The 25,111-nt window shown below is 46.5% G+C and overlaps 1 protein-coding gene across 1 annotated transcript in view; it reads left to right on the top strand.

Moving 5' to 3' along the window:
• AP3S1 (adaptor related protein complex 3 subunit sigma 1) overlaps window positions 1-25,111 on the top strand; it is a 61,034-nt gene that overhangs the window by 636 nt on the left and 35,287 nt on the right. The window contains exon 2 of the mRNA XM_062189288.1: window positions 22,262-22,353. Within this exon, the coding sequence (XP_062045272.1) occupies window positions 22,262-22,353 (92 nt within the window). The remainder of the gene's footprint in view (window positions 1-22,261; window positions 22,354-25,111) is intronic.

Genomic DNA, 25,111 nt, shown 5'->3' with positions numbered 1-25,111 from the left:
CCCGTGCCGGTGCGGCCTCCAGGTCGTGCGCCCCCGGCCCCGTGCCGGGGCGGACTCCTGGGCGTGCGCCCCCGGCCCCGTGCCGGGGCGGCCCGGCGGCGTGTGCGGTGGGGACCTGCGGGTCCTGTCCGCCCCGCCTGGGAGCGCGGTCGCAGCCTCCTGCGGGAGGGAGTTGGCCCTGGCGCAGGGTGTCCCCCCTGGTGAACAGCAGTGCTGGTGACGGCGTGTCTGGGAAGCGGAAACACCCCGGGCGCTGCTGACGAGTGCGGGAGGCCGGGTGGGCCCGGGCGCTGGCCCGCGGGAGGTGCGCCTATTGTGTGGTGTCGGGGTGCCCAGACGCCCCCGCGGCCCCAGATGGGAGTCGGTGCTGCCATGACAAGTGCTGAAAACGCTGCTGCCGCCGCGGAGGCGTTAGCTGGAGTGAGCGATCCGGGGCTGCTAGGCTGTTTGCTTGGGCTGGTGGTGAACAGTCGCTCCCGTGTCCCTCCATCCGACCTGAATAGGAACGCGCTGCCGAATTCCACCATCATTTTCATCTAGGGTGAGATTCTGGTTGCTCCGTCCGAGTGGAAAAAAATGCCATTCAATTGTCTCCCTTTTGCTTCACCTGTAGTACTCGCCTTTATTGAAAGTCTCTCCTGGCCGTTTCGCCAGTGCCATCCATAGAAAGAATTCGAAAACGAACCTCTTCAGGTAGAGAATGAACTAGAATTCCACAGTGAGCAGCGTCCCAGATACAGCCAGTGGAACCACGCGTGCAGTGCGGGTGTTGGCCTCTCAGGAGGCGTGTGGTTTGGGACCGGGTCTTTCTCCTGCCCCACGGGGAGGACGTGCAGTTTCCCTGTCCTCAGTCGGTTGCTGTCACGGTCATCGTGGGCAGAGGCACGTGGGGCAGCAGTGGAGCTTAGGTGGCATTTTTGATGGCGCATGAGTGACAGTGCTCCTGAGATGGGAGCAGCGAGCTACAAAGTATTAAAAAAAAATCTGTTGGTTACTGGCTGTGTGGAAGTGAGGTCCTAGAAGATGTATCTGTTTATTAGTCTGATAAATTGCACTTGTCTTTCAGGAATAATTTAAGATCACTAGTTGATTCCGAATCCACTAGATCTAACCTCTTTGGAGGTGAGGCTGTCTGATGCATTGGCTTCATCAGTTTGTGAGCATCCTTGTTTTCCTCCTGAGTGCACAGACACTGTGTGAAAGTCTGGACAAGGGGCAGACCTCGGGCCTAGCGGTTAAAATGCCTGCCTGGTGTGATTCCTGCCTGCGCCCCACCAGCTTCCTGCTGGGGCACACGCTGGGAGGCATTGGTGAGGGTTGGGGGGGGGGGTTAGGTTCCGGCCCCCCCCCCCCCCCCCCCCCCGCATGGGAAACCCGAGCTGAGTTCCTGGCCCCTGGTCCGCCGCCGTGGACATTCGGGGAGGACCAGGTGCAGCCACGCTTTGTCTCTTAGGTGGGTGGATGGCTGGGCGCAAAAGCTGGAGGTGAGCGGAGACTCTCTGCCAGTGAGGCACAAAGCCGAGAAGCAGCCGACTTGGGGCTGCCAGGTGGTGAGGAGCGCTGCGGGCAGGACAAAGCTGTGAAGGGGGGTGCCGGAGGCCGCGTCCTCAGTGAGTTCTCGCCCAGGAGCTGGCCTCTGAGAGGAGGGGAGTGGCAGGGGTGCAGAGGCCTGGAGGGGAGGCTGTGGCTGTGCAGGGCAGTGTCGGGAATGGCGTCTGTGTAGTGCCCTCTGTTCTCCCTGCCTCCGTGTCCTCCCTCCCACAGCCACGTCCCCCTCTTCCTTCATGTCCTCCCTCCCACGGCCATGTGGCCACGTCCCCTCTTCCTTCATGTCCTCCCCTCCCACGGCCACACGGCCATGTCCCCTCTTCCTATAGTGTCCTCCCCTCCCACAGCCACACGGCCACGTCCCCCTCTTCCTATAGTGTCCTCCCCTCCAGGGCCACACGGCCACGTCCCCTCTTCCTTCATGTCCTCCCCTCCCACGGCCACGTCCCCTCTTCCTTCATGTCCTCCCCTCCCACGGCCACACGGCCACGTCCCCTCTTCCTATAGTGTCCTCCCCTCCCAGGGCCACGTGGCCACGTCCCCCTCTTCCTTCATGTCCTCCCCTCCCACGGCCACACGGCCACGTCCCCCTCTTCCTATAGTGTCCTCCCCTCCCAGGGCCACACGGCCACGTCCCCCTCTTCCTATAGTGTCCTCCCCTCCCAGGGCCACGTGGCCACGTCTCCTCTTCCTATAGTGTCCTCCCCTCCCAGGGCCACGTGGCCACGTCCCCCTCTTCCTATAGTGTCCTCCCCTCCCAGGGCCACGTGGCCACGTCCCCCTCTTCCTATATTGTCCTCCCCTCCCACGGCCACACGGCCACGTCCCCTCTTCCTTCATGTCCTCCCCTCCCAGGGCCACGTGGCCATGTCCCCCTCTTCCTATATTGTCCTTCCCTCCACGGCCACATGGCCACGTCCCCCTCTTCCTATAGTGTCCTCCCCTCCCAGGGCCACGTGGCCACGTCTCCTCTTCCTATAGTGTCCTCCCCTCCCAGGGCCACGTGGCCACGTCCCCCTCTTCCTATAGTGTCCTCCCCTCCCAGGGCCATGTGGCCATGTCCCCTCTTCCTTCATGTCCTCCCCTCCCACAGCCACGCTGCCACGTCCTCCTCTTCCTTGTTCTGGATCCAGCTCCAATATCACTTAAGCAGTCCCTGAAATTTTTTTATTTATTTGAAAGGCAGAGAGCACTATCTTACATCCACTGGTTCACCTTCCTTATGTCTACAATAGCCAGGTCTGGGCTAGGCTGGGTCAGCAAGAGCCTGAAATTCTGTCCATGTCTTCCACTTGGGTGGCAGGGACTCAAGTATTTGAGCCATCACTTGTGGCTTCCCAGGATGCACTTGAGCACAAACTGGACTGCAGCCACAGCGGGGACCCCACCGAGCTCTCAGCTTGTGCGTTACCAGGAAGCAGAGTGGCCGGCTCCTGAACCAGGCACTGTGGCTGGAGGCCAGCACCCCATGTGACCGCTTAACCCGCCGTGTGCTCACGCCCTGAAATATTGGTTCTTAGGATTTTGTTTTTTATCTTTGTTGCGACACACTATCCTGTTTTACAGCTTACTTTCTTGGGCATCTGTCCTATAGAATTCCTGAAGGAAGGTGTCAGAGTTTGTGTTAGTCTCTGCAATCCCTGAGTCTTGAAATAGAAAACTCTGGAATAGTCTTGAAACAGTCTTGAAATGAGTGTGTTCATTTATAATCTCTCAGGTTGGGATAGAATTTGAATTAGAGTTGCCTTTCTGAATTGTTGTTCTAACTCTTAAAATTTAGTCCTTTGTTAAGCAGAGGTTTTAAAAACCTATGCCTTTAACATAAAAAAAAAAGGGTGAAATGATTGCTCAAGTGTTTTTATAGTTCGGAATTTTATTTTTCAAATTTATTTCACAAAAGAGAGAGCTCCCATCTGCCAGTTTACTCTTCAATTGCAGGCAAAGCCAGAGCCAGGAACTCAATGGGAGTCTCCCTGGGGGTGGCAGGAACCCACTTTCTGGAGCCACGGAAGTTGCCTCGGGGTCTGCCTTAGCTGAGAGCTGGGAGCAGGAGCAGAGCCAGGCACGAACCCCTTGTGTTAAACTCTAGGCCAAATACCCACTGCATGGCTTTGTTTTGGCTTGAAAGACGTCTCTAAGAGGTGTATATCCAAGATCGGTAGCTTTTAGTGTAAGTTGTTAAGCAGTATGTTGGGTGTGATTGCCCACAGTTCTGTACACTCAGGATACTGAGGTTTAGTCCTGTAATGATGATTTAACTTTGAGCAGCTGGAATTGTTTAACCTTTTACCAACAAATTTCCATAACTGATTGGATTTTCAACCCCTGTTCCCTCTTATGTTACAACACTTTATGTAAGTGCATCTCTACTCTTTAATAGTACAGATTTCCATTTCATGCTATCATGTTTAGATTTTTTTTTCTTAATTTGAGAGGTAGAGTTACAGACAGAGGGAGAGACAGAGAGAAAGGTCTTCCTTCCATTGGTCCACTCCCCAAATGGCTGCAATGCTGGATCTGCATCTATCCGAAGCCATGAGCCAGGCGCTTCTTCCTGGTCTCCCATGTGGGTGCAGGGGCCCAAGGACTTGGGCCGTCTTCTACTGTTTTCCCAGGCCATAGCAGAGAGTTGGATTGGAAGTGGAGCAGCCAGGACTAGAACCGGCAGCCATATGGGATGTGGGTGCCGCAGGTGGAAGATTAACCTGCACCACAGCGCCTGCCCCCATGTTCAGATTGGATTGTGCCTCCAAGCTGCTGGCCTGTGTGGGACATCTGAAGTCCCACACCTGTTCTGCTGAACTGGAGTTTTGCTTCCTTCTGTTGCAGTCAGACCTTAAGAAACCAAGGGTGAACTCCAAGAGTGTCCCCTTTCGTTTCTGCCTTTGTTCTTGAGCTGTATCACTGCGAAGTTCCTACGCTTCTCTTGGTTTGTCTCTTTAAATTGATGCTTAGCCACATCAGCTTGGCAACAGTAACCTTTGGTCTTTTATTACTGTTCGCCTGGAGATACTTGTACTGTAAATGACAAGTGAGACTTAAAACTTGTGTTTCATAAACCCACTGTATTTTTAGCTAGCTATTAAACAAAGCAAAAAAGAAGAACCCTTTGGTTATGATTGCTGTGTTATTAGTGAACCATAGTGTACTCTTGGTGAGTCATGCTAATAAAGTAGAAATGGTTTGCTTTTATATGAATTCTCTTCGTTGCTTCCACAGATACAAAGCGTTGTGTGGATGTAGGCCTGTGTGCACGGACATATCACACACAGATAAAGTACAAGCAGGAACATTTCAAACTGTAACATACAAGAATTGTCTCATTTTTCAATAACTCTATCAGATTACTCAGTTGTTTGTGAACCTGATGCAAGCCTAGAAAGATCTCTGTGGTTATTTTCTCGGTGAATTTTTTGACTTGAGAGGATATGTAGCCTTTTTTTCTTTCTTAATGAGTTCTTAATGCTGCATCCATGTTTATTGATCTGTTAATCTTTTTGTTTCTGGTCACTATTAAGACAGCTTATTTCTGTGATGAAATAATTCCAGTTCTGAGAATTAAGGTGCTGGTATTTCAGCTTTTTTGTTAAGAAAGTTCCTGATGATTTGGTTTTCTTCTGTGTTGGTAGGAATGCTGTTGGTTACGTAAATTTGGTTTTTTGTAGCCCAACTCAGATGCTTAAAAAGAACTTTGTGCCTAATAGGAAGTGCATAGTAGTAGACAGCTTCCAAAATTGCCTCATTCAGCAAACCAGTAACTTGGGGAAAGACCCAGTTCCTTTCTCTTTCACTGTCTACTCTTCACACAATCACTAGTTCAGTCCAGAGAGGGACAGTGATGGGGAATCCTGGAATGTGTCTTTCTTCCTTCAAATGAGTTAGACCTACCCAAGACCACAAATAACTCATTCTGATCAGAAGCCAACCTTGGGCTGAGGCGGAAGGGGAAACGGGATTGATATTCTATTGGAAATACGGCACAGAGGAGTGGATGCTGGGTCTCCAGTCCCTCTCAATTATTTTTAATTTTTGTTTTTATTAAGGTATAGTTGTTTGATGTATGTGTATATTGTGAAATGGATAAACAGCCTAATTCACATGTCTGTCAACAGTCCCTTTTAGCTCATGTTTCTTTTCAATAGATGTTTTTTCTTATCTAATTGTAGATTGTAAGGTTGCTAATATCAGGAATGGTTCTTTTTGATATGCAATTAACAGGTCACAATAGGTGTTAGTTCAAGATACTCCTTATGTTAAAGGATCATTAACAATTCAAATTCTAATATGATCACAATTTTTGTGTGAATATTTTTGAAAATCTGTGTTTTGTTTTTAAATTATATGAAACCCATTAATAGAAAAGGAGAGGAAATGTTGAAAATGACGGTGATTTTGGCTCGATCAGGGAAGTGTTGTCAGTGGGCTGTGTCACATGTCATTCATTGGTCTTTCTGGCAGGAGAAAGGTCTTGGGCAGGGTGGCTGTATTGTGTTTCTGCAGCAGTCATTGGTTGCTGCATTATTTATTGTTTTAAATTTTAACTAAGTTCTCTTTTGTGATAGTATGGAAAATGAGTATTATGATCACTAGGGTCATCCTTGACTGGGCCACACAGAGATAATGGAAGCTCTGGGTGTTTTCCTCCAGTCCTGTGTCCCTTCCAGAAAGCCCCGATGAAGAGTACGCAATTTTAGACACAGATAGTGTACAAAACGAGCGCATGGGAGCTGGTGGTGCATTTCTTTTCTTTTCTTTTCTTTTTTTTTTTTTTTTTTTGAGATTTATGTATTTATTTGAAAGACAGAGTCACAGAGAGAGACAGAGGGAGAGATAAAGAGAGATATTCTATCTGCTGGTTCACTCCCCAAATGGCCACAATGGCTGGAGCTGGGCCAGTCTGAAGCCAGGAGCTTCTTCCCGGTCTCCAAGTGGGTACACGGGCCCAAGGACTTGGGCCATTGTCTGCTGCTCTCCCAGGCACATTAGCAGAGAGCTGAATGGGAAGTGGAACAGCTGGGACTTGAACCGTCACCCACTTCGGATGCCATTGCCACAGGAGGCAGCTCTACCCATCTGCCACAGCGCCAGCCCTGGTGGTGGATTTCTTAAACAGTTGTGGCTTCAAGATAAAAATGTTAATTTCTGTCTACTCTTGTAATTTTCACATACACGAATGTATATGAATAACAAGTTAATAATTTGCATATATACCTGGGTTTGATTCCCTCCTCTCTGGCTCCTAACTCCAGCCTCCTTCTGTGCAAATCCTGGGAGGCAGCAGTGGTGGCTCAGGTTCCAGGCACCCCTGTTGAAGACCTGGGCTGAGTTCTTGGCTCCTGGCTCCTGGCCCCTGGCTCTCAATCTAGCCCTGGCTGTTGTAGGCATTTGGGGAGTGAACCAGCAAATGGGAGCTGTCTCTCACTCGGTTGCTCTTCTCTCTTCCTATCAAAAAAATTTCGTTTTAAAGAAAGTCACGTTAGGAAAAGTTGGAGATGCTCTTTCCTAGCCCACTCTGCTGTGTCAGCTTTCTCCTTGTCAGATCCTTTGAATGGCAGCGCAGGGAAATCGCTCTCTTTGCTGAGGGGTCAGGCAGCTCTTTGCAAGGCTGGGGACCTTCTGCCCTGTCAAGCTGGCTGCAGGTAGGACTCAATGTTCAGTCAGTCTGCAGTAGGCTAGTGTTTAAGTTGATAATTTCGTTCAGCCCGTGAAGCGAATGATGGTACACATAACCAAATGGCCCTTAGCAGAAGAAAGGCTCCCACCCGAGTCGCAGACAAACGTTGTGGGAAAAGCAGCGGAGGACTGCAGGCCCCTCCTCTCCCTGGACGTCTTCCTCCCACAGGTGTTTGCTTGTTGTTTGGGTGTCTCTGTTCTAAGCACTGGGAAGGTAGTGATAAGTTTTAGTGGCAAGAGGTGGTTCATAGACGGACTCTGCAAGGCCGTGGGGAGTCTGCAGAGAAACGCAGCAGTGCACGGGGGCCCAGGTGAGGAGCAGAGGCTGTGTTGGCCAGGATCCGCAGGGTTAGCCAGGATCTGCAGGCAGAGCAGCCCCGGCACCCAGCCTGTGAGAAGAGCTCTGATTGAGGGGAGGGAGGAGAGTTGCAGGAGCAGCAGAGTAGAGAAAGGATCAGGCATGGGCTCACTGGATGTGTTCAGGAATAGCAAGAGGGCAAGCTGAGTAATGACAGGAAGAGTGGCAGGAGATGAAGTCAGCAGGATGGAGCCGCATGCGCCTCTTCTCACACCCCTCGGTGGTGACGTCATCCCAGCGTGCCCTCCGCGAGTCCTCCTTGTGTTTGTGCGCTTGAGCAGTGCCTTTGCAGGAAGGGTGGAGCTGCTCCCTCCCCTCTGCTCACCTTCCTGATGCACCTGTTAGCGTTAGGCCCTGCAGAGAGGGGTGTTCACCCAGTGAGAGCAGGTAGACGTCTCTGTTCTCGTTCTGTGCAGCCTCCCTGCCGGTGAGTCCTGAGATCAAGCTGGTGCCATTTCCTGTCACCTTCAAAGTCACACAACCCAAGAAGAAAACTTTTTTTTAGACCTCTCACGGGTCATAATAGTGTGCACACAAAATCCCCGTGATGCCCGCCAGTGCACCACCATTGTGGAGCCCAGGAGCATTTCCATCTTTCCTGCCTTCCTTGGAGCCTGATGTCATGACAGGAGTCACTAGCTGTCGGTCAGCAATTTTTTTTTTTTTTAAAATTTGACAGGTAGACTTATAGACACAGAGAGAGAGAGACAGAGAGAAGATCTTCCTTCCATTGTTCACTTCCCAAATGGCAGCTCCAGCCGAAGCCGGGAGCCAGGTGCCTCTTCCCGGTCTCCCGTGCCGGTGCAGGGGCCCAAGCACTTGGGCCATCCTCAACTGCCCTCCCGGGCCACAGCAGAGAGCTGGACTGGAAGAGGAGCAGCTGGGACTAGAACCTGGCACCCATATGGGATGCTGGCACCACAGGCAGAGCATTAACCAAGTGAGCCACGGCGCCGGTCCCATTGGCGTTCTTTTTGTTCCTGGGACGAAGGGACCTGTTTGAATGTTCCAAAGATCCATTGGGTGGTTTTGTTTTATGGGTACTGAGTGCAAGGATTGCCTGTTCACCTATCATGAGTGTGTTCTGCTTTCTGTCTTACTGTGATAAAGAAGAGTTATCAACTAATTTTAATGCAGAAAAATGTGTATCACAAAATCCATTTTTAACCATTTTAAGTGTACTGTCACCATCACCATCATCTGCCTGTAGAACTTTCCATCCTCCCCTGACCCTGTGCGTACTGAGTGCTGACTCTTCCCCCTCTCTCAGCCCCCAGGGACCCTCATTCTACTTTCTGAATCTGAGGTCGACCAGGAACCTCAGGTAAGAGAAACTCTAGGATGTTTGTCCTTTTGTGGCTAGCTTATTTCCTTGGCATAATGTCTGCTAGGTTCACCCATGTTTTAGCACATGAGTGTCAAAATTTCTTTGCTTTTTCGTTAGGTAACATGCTATTTATTTATTTGAGACACAGAGAGAGAAACAGTTGGGGAGAGAGGGAGCCCTGTCTGCAGGTTCGGTCCCAGGAGGCCTGCAATAGTCGCCCTTTCATTCCATGACTTGTTTGTCTTTCTTCTTGTCACTGGGCCCTGGGGCTGCCGTCCCTTTTACCTGTGTGAACAGTGCAGCTACAAACATAAGCACACCAAGCATAAAAATACCTGTTGCAGCCTCTGCTTTTCCTTCTTTGAGTACGTACTCAGAGGGGGGATTGCTGCATCGTCTATTGCTTCAGCACAGAATCACCATGTTTTCTACAGTGGCTGCAGCATTTCCCATTCCCACCGCAGTGTGCGAGGATTCCGGTTTGCCCCATCCTTGCCAACACTTGGTATTTTCCAGGTTGTTTTGTTTTGTTTTGTTTTTAGTAGCCATTGTAAGGGATGTGAAGTGGTACCTCCCTGTGCTTTTGATTTGCATTTCTCTAAGGACTAGTAATATTGAGCATCCTCTTGTATTCTTAGAGGCCATTTATGTATCCTTGGAGAAGTGTCTACTCATGGCTTTTGGTTGTTTTTGAAACTTGCTTCTTTCAATGTAGGACTCCTTTTTGTGTTGTGGGTGTCAATTTCTTATCAGCTACGTGATTTACAGATATTGTCTCCCATTCCATGGTGTGCTTTTTCACTCTGCTCCTACTGTCCTTTGATTCCCCCTACACACTTTTAATTTTTTTTTTAAGATTTGTTTATTCATTTGAAAGGCAGAGTTATAGAGAGGCAGAGGCAGAAATAGAGAGAGAGACAGAGAGAGAGAGAGGGAGGGAGGGAGGGAGGGAGGGTCTTTCATCTGCTGGCTCTCTCCCCAGATGACCTATCAGAAACCAGGAGTCAGAAGCTTCCTCCAGGTCTCCCATGTGGGTGCAGGGGCTAAGGACTTGGGACATCTTCCACTGCCTTCCCAGGCCACAGCAGAGAGCTGGATCAGAAATGGAGCAGCTGGGACACGGTGCACACATGGGATACTGGCACTGCAGGTGGCGGCATCACCCACTATGCCACAGCGCCGGCCCCCACTTTTAAATTTTTGATGAGGTCCAACTTACCTGTGTTTTCTTTCATTACTTGTGCTTTTGGTGTGGTATCCAGGTTATATTTTAGAAATAATTATATAATAATTCATTGAAAATATACCATAATTTATTCAACCAATTTTCTACTGTGGGCTTTTTATTTTGAATAATGTTTTCTTGACGAGGATTAATTAAGAATATACTTGTAAAATCTGATACATAATAAGGACTGAAACTAATAATAATGATTACTTTTGTTATTATTCCTGACTACTACTGTCTGCTCCTGGATGGAAGATCACATGGCCAAGGGACTAAAGAACATGCCAGAGATCGTTTTCAAATATTTTATAAAATGCAGAGTCCTCTACCTAAGACTCATCCAGATAGGAGTTCCATTTTCTGACTCTTTAGGGAGAAAGTGTAACTATGAAATTGTCCTCGCTTCTTTTTTAACAGAGCATCTTTGTTAAGATATCGTTCACATACTATAAAATTCATTTAAATGGGTTTGACCCAGTGGTTAAGACACCACTTAGGAAGCTTGCTTTGCGTATTGGAATGCTGGGTTTGAACCTGGCTCTCACCCCACCCCAGCTCTCTGTTAGTGCACACTCTGGGCAGTAGAGCTGACGCACAGGCACTTGGGTTTTGTCACCCGTGTGGGAGACTGGATTGAATCCCCTGCTCCTGAGTTCTGCCCTGCCCAGCCCAGCCTCAGCTGTGCCAGGTCTTCAGGAAGTAAACCAGCAGACAAGAGCTCTCTGTATATCTCTGACATTCAAAATGGATAAAAAAAATTAAAGTATAATGCATTCAGTGTTGTCACTTTTATTATATCACGATTATAAACTAGAACGTTTTCATCAAACCAATTAGCAGTCACTCTGCAAACCTCACTCTCCCCAGGCCCTGGCAACCACCCGTCTCTTTCTGCCTCTACATTTGTCTGTTCTAGATATTTCATATGAATAGAATCATGAAATATGTAGTATTTGTGACTGGCTTCTTTCACTTAGCATGATGCTTTCAAGATTAATCCATATTGTAGCATAGACCAATAATTCATTGCTTTTTTAAAAAACATTTTTTCTGTGAATTTTTTTAAAGTTCACTTGTTTATGTTCATCTTCTTGAAAGACAGAACAAGAATGTCCCCAACGGCCTGAGCTGGATGAGGCCAAAGTCGGGAGCCCACAGTTGCCATCTGTGTATCCCACATGGGTGGCAGGGACCCAAGCTCTTGGGCCGTCATCTGCTGCCTCCCAGGGTGCGTCAGCAGGAAGCTGAACTGGAAGCAGAGTAGCTAGATCTCAGTCTGGCACTGCCGTACGGGATGCGGGTGTCCCACACAGCATCCTGACCTACTGCACAACAATACCTCCCCTTCATTCCATTTCTTTTCTTTTTTTTTTTTAAGATTCATTTATTTATTTGAAAGTCAGAGTTATACAGAAAGAGTAGAGGCAGAGAGAGAGAGAGGTCTTCCAGCCTCTGGTTCACTCCCCAATTGGCCACAATGGCCGGAGCTGCGCCGATGCGAAGCCAGGAGCCAGGAGCTTCCTCTGGGTCTCCCATACAGGTGCAGGGGCCCAAGGATGTGGGCCATCTTGTACTGCTTTCCCAGGTTGTAGCAGAGAGCTGGATCAGAAATGGAGCAGCCAGGTCTCGAATCAGCACCCATATGGGATGCCGGCGCTTCAGGCTAGATCGTTAACCTGCTGTGCCACAGTGCCGGCCCCCCTTCGTTTCTTTTTATGACCAAATATTTTATAGTATGGATATGTGCCATGGTTTGTCTACCTATTCATCAGTTGATGGATGTTTAGATTGTTTCTCCTTTTTTTGGCTTCTGGGAATACTGTTAGGAACATTCACGTGCAAATTTTTGTGTGGACATACGTTCTCATTTCTTTTGGATACAATCTTAGGAGTGGGGTTGCCAGTTCATATAGTGATTTTATGTTTTAATTGTTGGAAGAACTGGCAGAATATGTTCCAAAGTGGCTGCACCATTTTACGTTCCTCCCAGCAGTGTGTGAGGGTTCTAGTTTCTCTACATCCTCAACAACTCGTGGAGTCATTTTGATTCTAGCCATCCTGGTGGCAATCAGGTGGTATCTCGTTATGGTTTTGATTTGTATCTGAAAGTGACAAATGATCTTGAGCCTCTTTTCATGTGATTGCTAGCCATTTTCACATTTTTTGAAAGAAATGTCTGTTCAAATCCTTTGCCCACTTTTAAGTTGTATTTTTTGATTATTGAGTTCTAACTTTGTAGATTCTGCATTCAAGTGTCTTACCAGATGGATGCGTTGCAGACACCTCCTGCCCCGGAGGCTGCCTGTTGACTTTCATCACTTGCAGCATAGTGGTTTTGAATTTTGGTGTCATCTGGTTTATCTATTTTTACTGTGCTTTCGATGTCCAATCTAAAACAGCTTTGCCTGATTCAAGGTCGTAATAATTTGTACCTATATTTTCTGGCAAGAGTTTACTAGTGATAACCTCCAAACTGGTTGGAGGAGTTGCCATAGAACCCTGAAAACTGGGTCCAGTCGCCCCACATGGAGAAAGCCAGCACTGCTATCAGGGTCAGAAGAAAGGAGGTGTTTACTGCAAAGCACCTGGCAAGGAGCTGGGCAGCTGTCAGAGTCCCAGGCTCTCTGAGAGGTTAAAGGTGAAAGTTCTGACAGATGGCGGCTGAGAGATGCATGGTCAACTCGTGCTAGTTTCTGATTGGCCCATTGGTTGGTTTAGGGGATTTGGGTGGTGGAAAAGTGGGCTTCAGCCCATCTGGGGACTGCATATAGGTGGTAGTTACTTTTTGCCATGGACTTACAATTCCTGGAGAAAAACGGAACAAGACCGACACTGAGATGTCATCTGCTAAAGCGGTGTGAGTCTGGTGGTAAGGGCCTTGTTGGGCCAGCTGCACCACTCCCTGTCCAGAGAGCTCATTGTAGTAAGTGCTCGATTTGCTTTCAGAAAAGCGGAGTAAGGGGAGCCAGCATTGTGACCACCACCTGTGATGCCGGCATCCTATATGAGCACTCCTTCCAGTCCTGGCTGCTCCACTTCCGATCCAGCTCCCTGCTGATGGGCTTGGGAAAGCAGCAGGAGATGGCCCAAGATTGTTCTGTACCCATGTGGGAAACGCAAAAGAAGCTCTGACTTCATTGAACTGGCCCAGCCCTGGCCACTGCAGCCATTTGGGTAGTGAACCATGAAAGAACTCTCTCTCTCTCTCTCTCTCTCTCTGTGTGTGTGTGTGTGTCTCTCTCTCTGTCTCTGTCTCTATCTCTATCTCTAACTCTTCCTGTCAGATGGATAAAATGTATCTTTAAAACACAACACAACAGGAGGAGGACACTGGAAGCTAACAGGGTGAGGCTGGGAGAGGAGGACCTGGTGGTCGTGGTGTCTGCAGTTAAGGCCTTGTACGGCCTGCTTTCTGCACCCTTAGTTCTTAGATCTGGGTGTGTGATCTCATGTGTGGTGAGAGCCAGGGACCCAGTTGCATTGCTTTCCTTGTGAGTGTCTAATGCTGCCAGCACTGTTTGTTCTTTCCCCCTGTGGAACTGTGTTCGTTCCTTAACCAAACTTTTACCTCGTGTCTGGAGTTCTCAGACCTGCCAGGTGTCCCCATGGTCCGTGTTCTCTAAGTCTGTCAAGCGCTGTCTGTCACCTTCTCAGCTTGTTGTTGTTTAAATAAAATAAGAAGGTCTGGCCACTGAAAGTGGAAAACTGGCAGAAGATGGTTTAGGGTGTTGATAACAGCTGCCATTGCTTTAGCACTTTGTTTTCTGTGCTGTGTGTTTTTATACATTGTAAGGGAAAATACCAGAGGATTCTTCTCTAAAAATATTTACAAAATTACCTGGTAAGTGCTAATAAAGTTTGTGTCGTGGGTCCTCTGGTCCTTCGGGGTTTCAGGATGCCCCCGTCCTGTGGTGCTTCTTTGCACATGGCTCGTGTGAGAGCTGCCCACGTCACTGTTTGCAGGCAGACTTCCCCCTTGAAAGAGGCCTGGCAACAACACGTACCACGGAGTCTCCTTTGCTCAGACCCTCTCTTTTCATTTTATTCCCTGATTTCCTTTTTTTGATGCTTTTGCCCACACGTTCCCTTCTGATTTGACTATCATTTTTCTCTTTTCTTTTATTTGTTTGAGTTATTTTATTTATTTGAAAAACAGAGTTACAGAGAGAAGTAGAGCCAGAAAGAGAGAGAGAGAGGTCTTCCATTCTGCTGGTTTACTCCCCAGATGACCTCCAATGGCTAGAGCTGAGCAGATCCAAAGCCAGGAGCCAGGAGCTTCCTCCAGGTCTTCCATACGGGTACAGGTGCCCAAAGAGTTGGGCCATCTTCTACTGCTTTCCTAGGCCATAGTAGAGAGCCGGATTCAGAAATGGAGCAGCTGGAACTCGAACCAGTGCCCAAATGGGATGCCGGCACTGCAGGCTGGGGCTTTAACCCGCTGTGCCAAGGTGCCGGCCCCTACTTTTCTTTAAAGATGTTGATCCTGCTGCCAGAATCATTGTTCTCCTTGACTTCTTACAGTGCATTTATTACTGTACTGTGCTGATGTCAGCGATTACCCTCTAACTTTTATTCTAAAGATGTTTCTCTTTTTTTGGAATATAAAAGAGGTAAGATACAAAACACTAAATAAAACGCTTAAATAATTATATTGGTGTTTTATTTCTTGTATTAAATCATAAGCTCTTTGAGAAAAGGATCTCTTTCTTTTGTATTGGTAATTCTCAGTATTCTAACCTCTGTCAAAGCAAATGCACGCATTTTAAGAAAACATTTAAACATTTTTAAGATTGGTAAGAATGATGACATCTTTACTGTTTGAGAGTAAAGTTTTATTTTGTGAGAAATATTTTATTTTTAATGTTTATTTTTATCTACCTGAAAGAGAGCGAGAAAAACACAGACAAATCTTCCATCTGTTGGTTATGAAGCAAGTAGCTTAGCACTTCACCAGGGTCTCCCCTGCGGGTGGCAGGGGCCCAAGCACGTGAGCCATCTACAGTTTCCCCGGTGCATCAGCAGGAGGCTGGATCTCGGTGGAGGTACCAGCTAACCTGTGCTGCCATGTCCACCACTGAAGTTTTATTTGAAAATTGCTTTTTATGGCATATGTATGAGGACAGGAAGCATGGGAAAAAGAACATTTTTATTAGTAGGTTTCTGAATTTTTAAAGTTTATGTTGTCTTTCATTAATGCACTAAGGAGTATTTAAAAGAATAAAGATTGTTGCGTTTATGTCACTCTGGCTCCCTTCAGATTGTTGTATCCAGGAGTTGTAACCAACGGAGATGTATCTCTTCTGACTTGTGTTAAGAAACGTTAGTGTTAGGAAAGCTGCTAAGCCATAAGCAAGCCCCAGGCTTCTTTTTGAAAGCTGTTAACTTAAATTGATTATTAAAGAAAGGGAAATTGGTCAGTAGAGACTTGATCTATTTAATCTTAGTTTATTTGGATTTTGAGTAAAACTTTGAGTAAAACTTTTTCCTCATATTGGTTTTTCTTTTTAATTTATCTTTAATTGGCAAACAATATATTAATAGGGTACATTGTGAAGTTTTGATCTGTGTATACATTATGGAAAGATTCCATCAAGCTAATTAACATACCCATCACGTTACCAACTTATAATTTGTGATGGGAACATTAAAAATTATTCTTTTTAAAAAAATTTATTTATTTGAAAAGCAGAGTGGCAGAGTGACAGAGAAAGGGAGAGACAAGAAAAGAGATCTTCTGGGGCCGGCACTGTGGCATAGCGGGTAAAGCTGCAGCCTGCAATGCCGGCATCCCACATGGGCGTTGGTTCTAGTCCCGGCTGCTCCTCTTCTGATCCAGCTCTCTGCTATGGCCTGAGAAAGCAGTACAAGATGGCCCATGTCCTTGGGCCCCTGAACCCACATAGGAGATCCAGAAGAAGCTCCTGGTTCCTGGCTTTGGATCAACACAGCTCTGGCTGTTGGCAGCCAGCTGGGGTGTGAACTAGTGGATGGATAGAAGACCTGTCTCTCTCTCTCTCTCTCTCTCTCTCTCTCTCTCTCTCTGCCTCTCCTTCTCTCTGCGTAACTCTAACTTTCAAGTAAATAAAATAAATCTTAAAAAGAGAGAGAGAGAGATCTTCCATCTGTTGGTTCACCCCAGGGGACTGCAATGGCTGGGCCTGCCTGGGCTGGACTGAAGCCAAGAGCCCAGAACTCCATCTGGGTTTCCCATTAGAGTGGCAGGGTCCCAGGTACTTGGACCTTCCTCTGCTGCTTTCTCAGGCACATAAGCAGGGAGGTGAATCAGAAGCAGAGCTGCTGGGACTTGAACTGGTACTTACGATGGCTGCCAGCATTGCAGGCAGCAGCTTAACCTGCTGTGCCACAGTTCCAGCCCCTTAAATTTTTTTTAATAGAAAAATTTTATTTAATAAATATAAATTTCGAAAGTACAACTTTTGGATTATAGCAGTTGTTCCCCCCGTAACCAGCCTCCTACCCACAAACCATCCTATCTCCTACTCCCTCTTCCATCCCATTCTTCATTAAGATTCATTTTTAATTATGTTTATATACAAAAGATCAACTAAGTGAAGATTTCAACAGTTTGCACCCACACAAAGTATAAAGTACAGTTTGAAGTCTAGTTTTACTGTTAATTCTCATAGTACAACACATTAAGGACAGAGGTCCAACATGGGGAGCAAGTGCACAGTGACTGATATGACAATTGACACTCTTACTTATGACGTCAGTAATCACCCGAGGCCCTTGCCATGAGCTGCCAAGGCTATGGAAGCCTCTTGAGTTCACAAACTCTGACCTTATTTAGACAAGGTCATAATCAAAGTGAAGTTCTCCTTCCTTCAGAGAAAGCTCTCTCCTTTGATGGCCCCTTCTGTCCACCGGGATCTCACTCAGAGATCTTTGATTTAGGTCATTTTTTGCCACAGTGTCTTGGCTTTCCATGCCTGAAATACTCTCGTCCAGCCCCTTAAATTGAACGTATTCTTTCAGCTGTTCTGAGACACACAGCACTGCTGAGTGCCGACTGTGGTCACCGTGCAGTAAGTGGATCACTTTACCCACTGCCTCATCAGAGGAAGCAGCTCTGGTCTGTGGTGTTCGCTGAGCTCCAGGGTGGAGACCCTCCATCACGACCCGTTTCAGGCCCCTGCTGTGCGGTCCCACAGTGGCAGTGTCCCACAGGATGGGGTTTAGAGCCGTGCTCACCAGTGCCTCCTGCGTTCCACAGAGCCAGAACTCCTTATTTTACACCTCTCTCTACTCTCACTTGCACAAGTACCTAAAAGCACTAGGTCCTGAGCCCTTGGCTGTTTTCTGACACCAACTGAGTGAGTTCTTGGATTTCTTCCTGTTCGGTTTAAGTCTTCGGAGGCCCGCCTGATACTTTAGGTTCATTTGGCCACGCGGCAGATTTCGTTTTCCTTGTCTTCCTCATCATTGTGGGTGTGTGCCTGAACAACAGAGTCCTGTGCTGCGGTCTGAGCAGCACAAGTGGAGGTGTTCCGTCTGCTGTCTTCATGAGAACAGAAGTTTCAGCTGCTCCATCATACTCCTGGTCTTTACTGCCTTTTGTGTAAGGAAACTGGTATCGGACAATCTAAGTGAACGTGGATCCTGACGGCCAGCCTACAGACGCGTTTACCCAGTGCACCTGTGTTGGCCTCTCTAGTCCAACCACTCTGCTGAGCGTTTCAAATACAAGGCTTAGAATTCAGGTGCTTAACAAAGAAATGTGGAACATGTTGTTGTAAGTGTGTAATGGTAGTGGAAACAGTCCTGAGGCAGTGGAAGGCCCCGGTGTTTCCTGATTGGGTCAGAAATGTTTTGGCACAGTGAGACTACTCGAGCTGTGTGTTCGAAGGTTGTTGCTGAGGAAGGGAGGACGGAGGGTGTTTGGGGGTGGGAGTAGCGACTGAAGGGGTGAGGGGGTGAGAGTGATTGTTCTCCCAGGTCAGTGTGGCTGGAGCAGTGTTTGTCGGGGAAAGGGAGGTCTGGATTGGGTTTTGGAGGCTGTCTTATGGTATGGTAGGGAGCGTGTATTTTAGGTCAGATGGAATCTGGAGGTATTTAAGAAGGCGGGTGACAAATACTCTGTGTTCTTAAGGAATTCTAACATGTGCTGGACAGTGGGAAATGGGGAGTCAGGTGACAGTGTCAGCATTTTGTTGGTGGTTCTAGTATTTTAAGTAAGATTAAGAATGAAAATCTGAATCGAGACAGTGGTTTTTGAATCCAGCTTTATTCTTGACATAGAATTAATGGTGACTGAATCAGTGAGGGAAGTGAAAGAAAAGGCGTCATCAAGAGTTTTCTGTGATGGATGCTGCTGCCATTAACTGAGATTAGAAATACAGTGACAATAAATTTTAGGAAAAATGCAATGTTTTTAGTCTGCATTATGAGCATTTTTATACAATTGCGTAGAATACAGGTGGAGATGACTATTTAAAAGTGGAAATACTTGAGCAACTCAGAAGAGTGTCAGTTTCTTTCAGGCAGGAGGTTAAAGGAGGAAACCAGCAGGGACATATTAACCAAGGAGACATTTGAGAGTGGGAGGAAGTGGGTGGAGACCGTGGAGCACACTTAGGAAGGAAGAGGCAGCTGTCTTTGTGTCCCCCTTCCTTACAGTGTTGTTATGAAATGCTGAGTGGATAAAAGACTGTGTATCAGGTTCTCGTAAGCTACAGGAAATAATGACTGCACTGCTGTGTCCACTTCCCCCTTATGAAGAAGATTGCTAATGGCCTTTGAAGTCTCTCTGTATCCTCCTTTCTGTTTGGTCCCTCCTTTACTCGGGTAAAACCACCGTCCCAGGTTATTTTTTAAAGTGGACTTGAGAGACCTGAGAAACACTAGCGTTCTCATCTGCTGATTACTTCCCAAGTGCTTGTGATGGCGTGGGCTGAACCAGAGCTGAGAGCAGCGAAACTATTCCGGTCTCCCACGTGGAGTGGCAGCGTTGCAGTTGCGTGAGCCATCACCACTGCCTCCCAGGTTGTGCATTAGAAAGCTGGAGTCAGGGCCGGCGCCAGCTGCTCGGGTGCTACACCAGTCACACACCTACCCCAACTGAAGTTTTTAAATCACTCTCTTGTTCTTGTTTCACTGCTTGATTTTTGGCGCTAAACAGTTTATTGTTTTTTGCATGTTTTTGAGCGTTTTTAAAAAGTCATGGTACTTGCGTTATATGACTTAGTTTTTAACAAACTCCTTCAACATTTTCTTAGATTTCTTTTTGGTTATACATAGAGTTATCCTAATGTATTTTCATTACTGTATAATGGTCTGTGCATGAGTAAACCATAGCTCATGTATATATTCTAGCAGTGGTATCCCGTCAATGCGGAGAATTCCATTAGTCAATTTTTAAATATTAAAACAGTGTGACATTACTAGAATCAACTCACTTCAGTCATGATGTATTAACTTTTTGAAAAATAAATTCTAGGAGTGGGAGTTTGGCACAGTGGTTAAACCTCTACGTGGAATTCCCACATCCTATATCCACGTGCCTGGGTTTGAGTCCTGACTTTGCTGTCCATTCCAGCTTACAGTTAATGCACACCCCGGAGACAGCAGGTGGTGACCAAGTAATTGGGTACCTGCATCCATATTGAATTCCTAGTTCCAGCCTGGCCCGGCTCTGGCTCTTGTGGGCATTGGGGAGGCCAACCAGTAATAAGTCATCCTTCTCTTTGTCTCTTTCTCTCTGCATCTCTGTGTGTGTGTGTCTTATCTCTCACCTTCTGCCTTTCAAATAAATAAATTCTAAAAATTGTATCTGTTCATTGGTGACATTGGCCTATAATTTTAATTTCTGGTACTACCTTGTCTAGTTTGGTATGTTACATTTGCCCTTATGAAATGAATTTGTCATCCTTTTTAATTTTTCAAAGTGTTTTCTAGTTTTTCATTATAGAAATCCTGTACATACTTGATTAAATTTTTACTGGGTATTATTTTTCCAGTTATTATTATTTTAAAATTTTTTCTGGTTATTATCCTTTTTGGATATGCACAATGCAGTTGTTCTTTTAGGCTTATTCATTGATAGTATGTTGAAATACAGTGGATTTTTGCTTGCAGTTTTATATCTTTCAAATTAGTCAGATTTCTTCATTAGCTTTAACTGGAATTGTGTGCCTGTGTTTATGTGTGTCATGTTTATGTCATATGTTTATGTCTTCTGTGAAAACAGGTAGTTTTTCTTCTTCCTTTCCAATTTAGATACCTAGTTTGTTTCTTTGTGTACTTTTAATTATTGATTTCATCTAATTGCAATGTAATTTGAGAATATAGTTTATATGAAACTAATCCTTTGAGATTTGTTAATCATTCCTCTCATTTTCTTGATAATTTTAGTTTTATCACTTATGTGTGTTGTTAAACAGTATTTTTTTAGCTCTGTTTTAAAATGCTGTGGTAATGAAGTGATTATATATCATGTTGGTATTTACGGTTTTTCTCCTGCTGTAGACTGAATTGTCTCACCCAGATTCCTGTGTTGGTGGTGTTTGAGGGTGGGGTCTCTGCATGGCTATGAGGATGGGATCTTCCTGGTGGGATTCATGCTTTTTGGGGGGTGAGGGTATTTATTTTGTTTGACAGTCAGTTACAGAGAGAGGGAGAGACAGAGAATTCTTACATTTGCTAGTTCACTCCCCAGGTGACCACAATAGCTGAGGCTGGGCCAGGTTGAAGCAGGAGTTTCATCTGAGTCTTCTGAGTGGATGGCAGGGGCCCAAACACTGGAGCCATCTTCCAGTACTTTTCTCAGGCCATTAGCAGGGAGCTGGATGGGAAGTGGAGCAGCCGGGACTGGACAACACTGGTTCCCGTTTAAGGGAACGTGGGAGAGCTTGCTTCTGCCCCTGTGCTGGCAGAGCGCAGTGAGGGGCAGTCGTCTGCCAGACTTTGCCCAGGATGACTGTGCTGGCTCCTGGACTTTGCCCAGAAGTGTGAGACAGTGGATTTCTGTGACCTAAACCACTGCCACTGCGGGGTTTTGCTGGGGCAGCTGGAGCTAAGACACTGCCTTTTCTCCACATCAGGTTTTTGAGAATTGTTCACATTTAAGGGTGTAATTAACTTAGAAGGCTTCCTTGTGCCACTGTATCACAGCATCCGTTCTGTGACTGGGGCCGTCTTGGGTGTTTCCATCTTGCTGTCGCAGCAGTACTTCTGTAGACATTCTCCCGTGTCTGGCTGGTACGAGGGTACACAGCTTACTCTCTCTGTGTGTGTCATTGCTGGTACTCAGTAGTTGCTGACCTTCAGAAATCCTGGTTTCGTATGGTTTAGGAGCGAAAGTGCTGGTTAATAAAGTTTTTCCCCAAGTGATGGTGACCACTGGCCCACACAGTGCTAGGAGGCGGGTGTGCTTGGTGCCACACCTTGGTCCACAGTTGACATTGCCACTGACCAATCCGGTGCGGTGGGGCCGTCTCCTCGTTGTCCCTGCTGATGAGATTCAGCGTCTCTCCCTTTGTTTACGGGCCATGATGTTTCCCTCTGGTGAAGAGTTTGCTCAGCTTTTTGTTGCATTGTTTGTGAAGGTGACCTTCTTTGCTGGAATATGAGTTGTTTGGTTGTTCTAGTAAATACTTACTGAACCAATCTTGGTTGAGGTTGTGCTTGTATAAAGATGGGTCAGATGGACGGCCTCGGACTTCAGTCTGTGTTCAGTAATGGTTATGTTCAGTTGGATACTCTGCACTTTGTGGTCATTCTTCCATTCAGATGTAGATTAGCTACATGAATTATTTCTAACTCTGCCTCTGTTTCAGTTTACTGTGTTGAGAAACAGTGGGCTTTGACTGGTTAATATATGGTTTCCCTTTTTCTAGTAAATGTAATATATGTGTTTCTTTCTTGTTGGTTTTTGCAATTTAGAACTCAGTTATTTTTATCATAGTGGTGAACTTCAAAGCATATCCCCTTTTTTTCATTAACAGTGTTGGGTTTTGCTTCTGTAAGGTGTGATTTAAGTCGGTTCCTGAGGACCCCTCACTCACTTAGATGGGTTTCCCAGAGATTACTCCCTGTTATTTTTGAAGTTCTCACAATACTGTTAAGCCTGTACATTCAGTCCTAACGTGTATGCCTTGTTCTCTCTCAGAGTGAAGATACACAGCAGCAGATCATCAGGGAGACTTTCCACTTGGTCTCTAAGAGGGATGAGAATGTCTGTAATTTCCTGGAAGGAGGATTGTAAGTAAAGCATCTCATAGACGTTTCTAATTTTCGGACTGGATAATTAAAGTGTATACTGTTACAGCAGTTTAATGCAAACGTTTTCTAGTTTGATTAGTTGAATAAGGTGAGATAATTGCTACCTATTTTAGCTATTAATCTAACTTAATTTCTTTTAAAGCTGTGCAGTCTGTTTTTCTTTTAAAAAATCTTTTAAGGACATTTTATTTAAAATTAACATGTTCATATTGGAAACATTCAAATGTTCCAAGGGCAGAGTAAAATATTAAATAAGGGTCTCCCTCTTCCAGCCTTTGTTCTTCATCCTGGTTTTTTACATTTCCTTCCAGAAAACAAATTTTGCACTGACCTGCATTTGAAAGTGTAACCTTTTTACTTCTGAGATCACACTATATATGCTCACTTGCATGTTGTTTGGTTTACTTATATATTAATATTTAAATTTTTGGCCGGCACCGAGGCTCACTAGGCTAATCCTCCGCCTTGCGGCGCCGGCACACTGGGTTCTAGTCCCGGTCGGGGCACCGATCCTGTCCCGGTTGCCCCTCTTCCAGGCCAGCTCTCTGCTATGGCCAGGGAGTGCAGTGGAGGATGGCCCAAGTCCTTGGGCCCTGCACCCCATGGGAGACCAGGAGAAGCACCTGGCTCCTGCCATCGGATCAGCGTGGTGCGCCGGCCGCAGCGCGCTACCGCGGCGGCCATTGGAGGGTGAACCAACGGCAAAAGAAAGACCTTTCTCTCTGTCTCTCTCTCACTGACCACTCTGCCTGTCAAAAAAAAAAAAAATTAAATTTTTAAAAATAATTATTTTTTTGAAAGGCAGGGAGAGAGATCTCCCATCTTCTGATTGACTCCCCAAATGCCAAAGCCAGGAGTCAAGAATTCTGAGTCTCCCAACGTGAGTGACAGGAACCCAGGTACTTGAGCTCCTGATAATTCCACTGCTGCCCTCCGTGGTGTGTGCGAGCAGGCACTGGAATTCGGAGCAGAGCTGGAACTGTCACCCACACGCTTTGATGCAGGATGCAGGTGCCCCAAGCATTGCATTAACCATGGTGCCAAATGCCCGCCCCTACATAATGTTTTGACAAGTTCTGCCTGTGAGTGCGTCTAAGGCAACCCTTATTCTTTTTTAAGACTAAAGAGTATTCCTTAGGGTAAATGTCCATAAAAATTTGGATTATAGCCAGCGCCGCGGCTCACTAGGCTAATCCTCCGCCTTGCGGCGCCGGCACACCAGGGTTCTAGTCCCGGTCGGGGCACCGATCCTGTCCCGGTTGCCCCTCTTCCAGGCCAGCTCTCTGCTGTGGCCAGGGAGTGCAGTGGAGGATGGCCCAAGTGCTTGGGCCCTGCACCCCATGGGAGACCAGGAAAAGCACCTGGCTCCTGCCATCGGATCAGCGCGGTGCGCCGGCCGCAGCACGCCTACCGCGGCGGCCATTGGAGGGTGAACCAACGGCAAAAGGAAGACCTTTCTCTCTATCTCTCTCTCTCACTATCCACTCTGCCTGTCAAAAAAAAAAAAAAAAAAAATTTGGATTATATCTTTTATTATTATAAGTAAAACTGAAGTTTATTTTTATTTATTTATTTTTGACAGGCAGAGTTAGACAGTGAGAGAGAGAGAGAGACAGAGAGAAAGGTCTTCCTTCCGTTGGTTCACCCCCCAAATGGCTGCTACTGCCGGCACGCTCCGCTGATCTGAAGCCAGGAGCCAGGTGCTTCTCCTGGTCTCCCATGTGGGTGCAGGGCCCAGGCCCTTGGGCCATCCTCCACTGCACTCCCGGGCCACAGCAGAGAGCTGGACTGGAAGAGGGGCAACCGGGACAGGATCGGTGCCCCGACCGGGACTAGAACCCGGGGTGCTGGCGCCACAGGTGGAGGATTAGCCTAGTGAGCTGCGGCGCCGGCCCTGAAGTTTATTTTTCTAACATGTCTGTCTTTGCACTATGTACAGATGAGAATTCAGCTAAAAGATTCTTTCTACTGAAATTGATATTACTTATAATTAGCTTGCAAAATGTGTAAGTAAATACTTCTAAATTAATGGAGTCCATGAAAGTAGTTTACTTCTAAATGTTTTCATAAATGTTGCCTCTCCTTTTATATAATTAATATACTTAATAAGATAGTTCCTTATTGATATTTAAAATTAAACTTCAGCTGAGATTTGTAAATAGTCACAGATTAGAGAAATTTGTATTTTTCTGGTTTTTTGTATGGTGCATGTTATGAAAAATAGTTCAGATAGCAGGGAATCCATTTTTACCTGACTTTAAGTTACTTTTTATCATGTGCAGTTTCGTTGTGTTTCTTAAGTTCTATCATACTGCACTTAACTGTATGGTTCACACTTAAAATATATATAAATTTTGTTACCAAAGCAGGCTTCTGTTTTAATAGTCGAGACGAATGTACCTGCTTCTGACTTCTCTTGTGTTTGCCTTTACTATCACTCCCTGTCATCCCAGCCTCTTAATTTCTTCCCTCACAGGAAATGTGTCTCCCAGCACAGTATATTGCATGCAGTAGAAAAGCAAGATGGAGCTAGCTCGAGTACTGTTTAAACCAGAAATCATGGCTTGGAGTTATGATTATTCTTTCCCAACTTTATATTGTTTTTTTAGTTTTTTGAAAGGCAGAGTGACTGAGGGAGAGGGAGAAAGCAAGGAGAGAGAGAGAGTTCCTCTGTCTGCTGACCCAGTGCCGTGGGTACCTTCACCCGCCTGGCCAGGCCAAAGCTGGAAGCCAGGAA

The sequence above is a fragment of the Lepus europaeus genome, chromosome 4 (genome assembly GCF_033115175.1).
Source record: "Lepus europaeus isolate LE1 chromosome 4, mLepTim1.pri, whole genome shotgun sequence".
Taxonomy (NCBI): Eukaryota; Metazoa; Chordata; class Mammalia; order Lagomorpha; family Leporidae; genus Lepus; species Lepus europaeus.
This window is presented reverse-complemented; position numbering and strand designations above follow the sequence as displayed.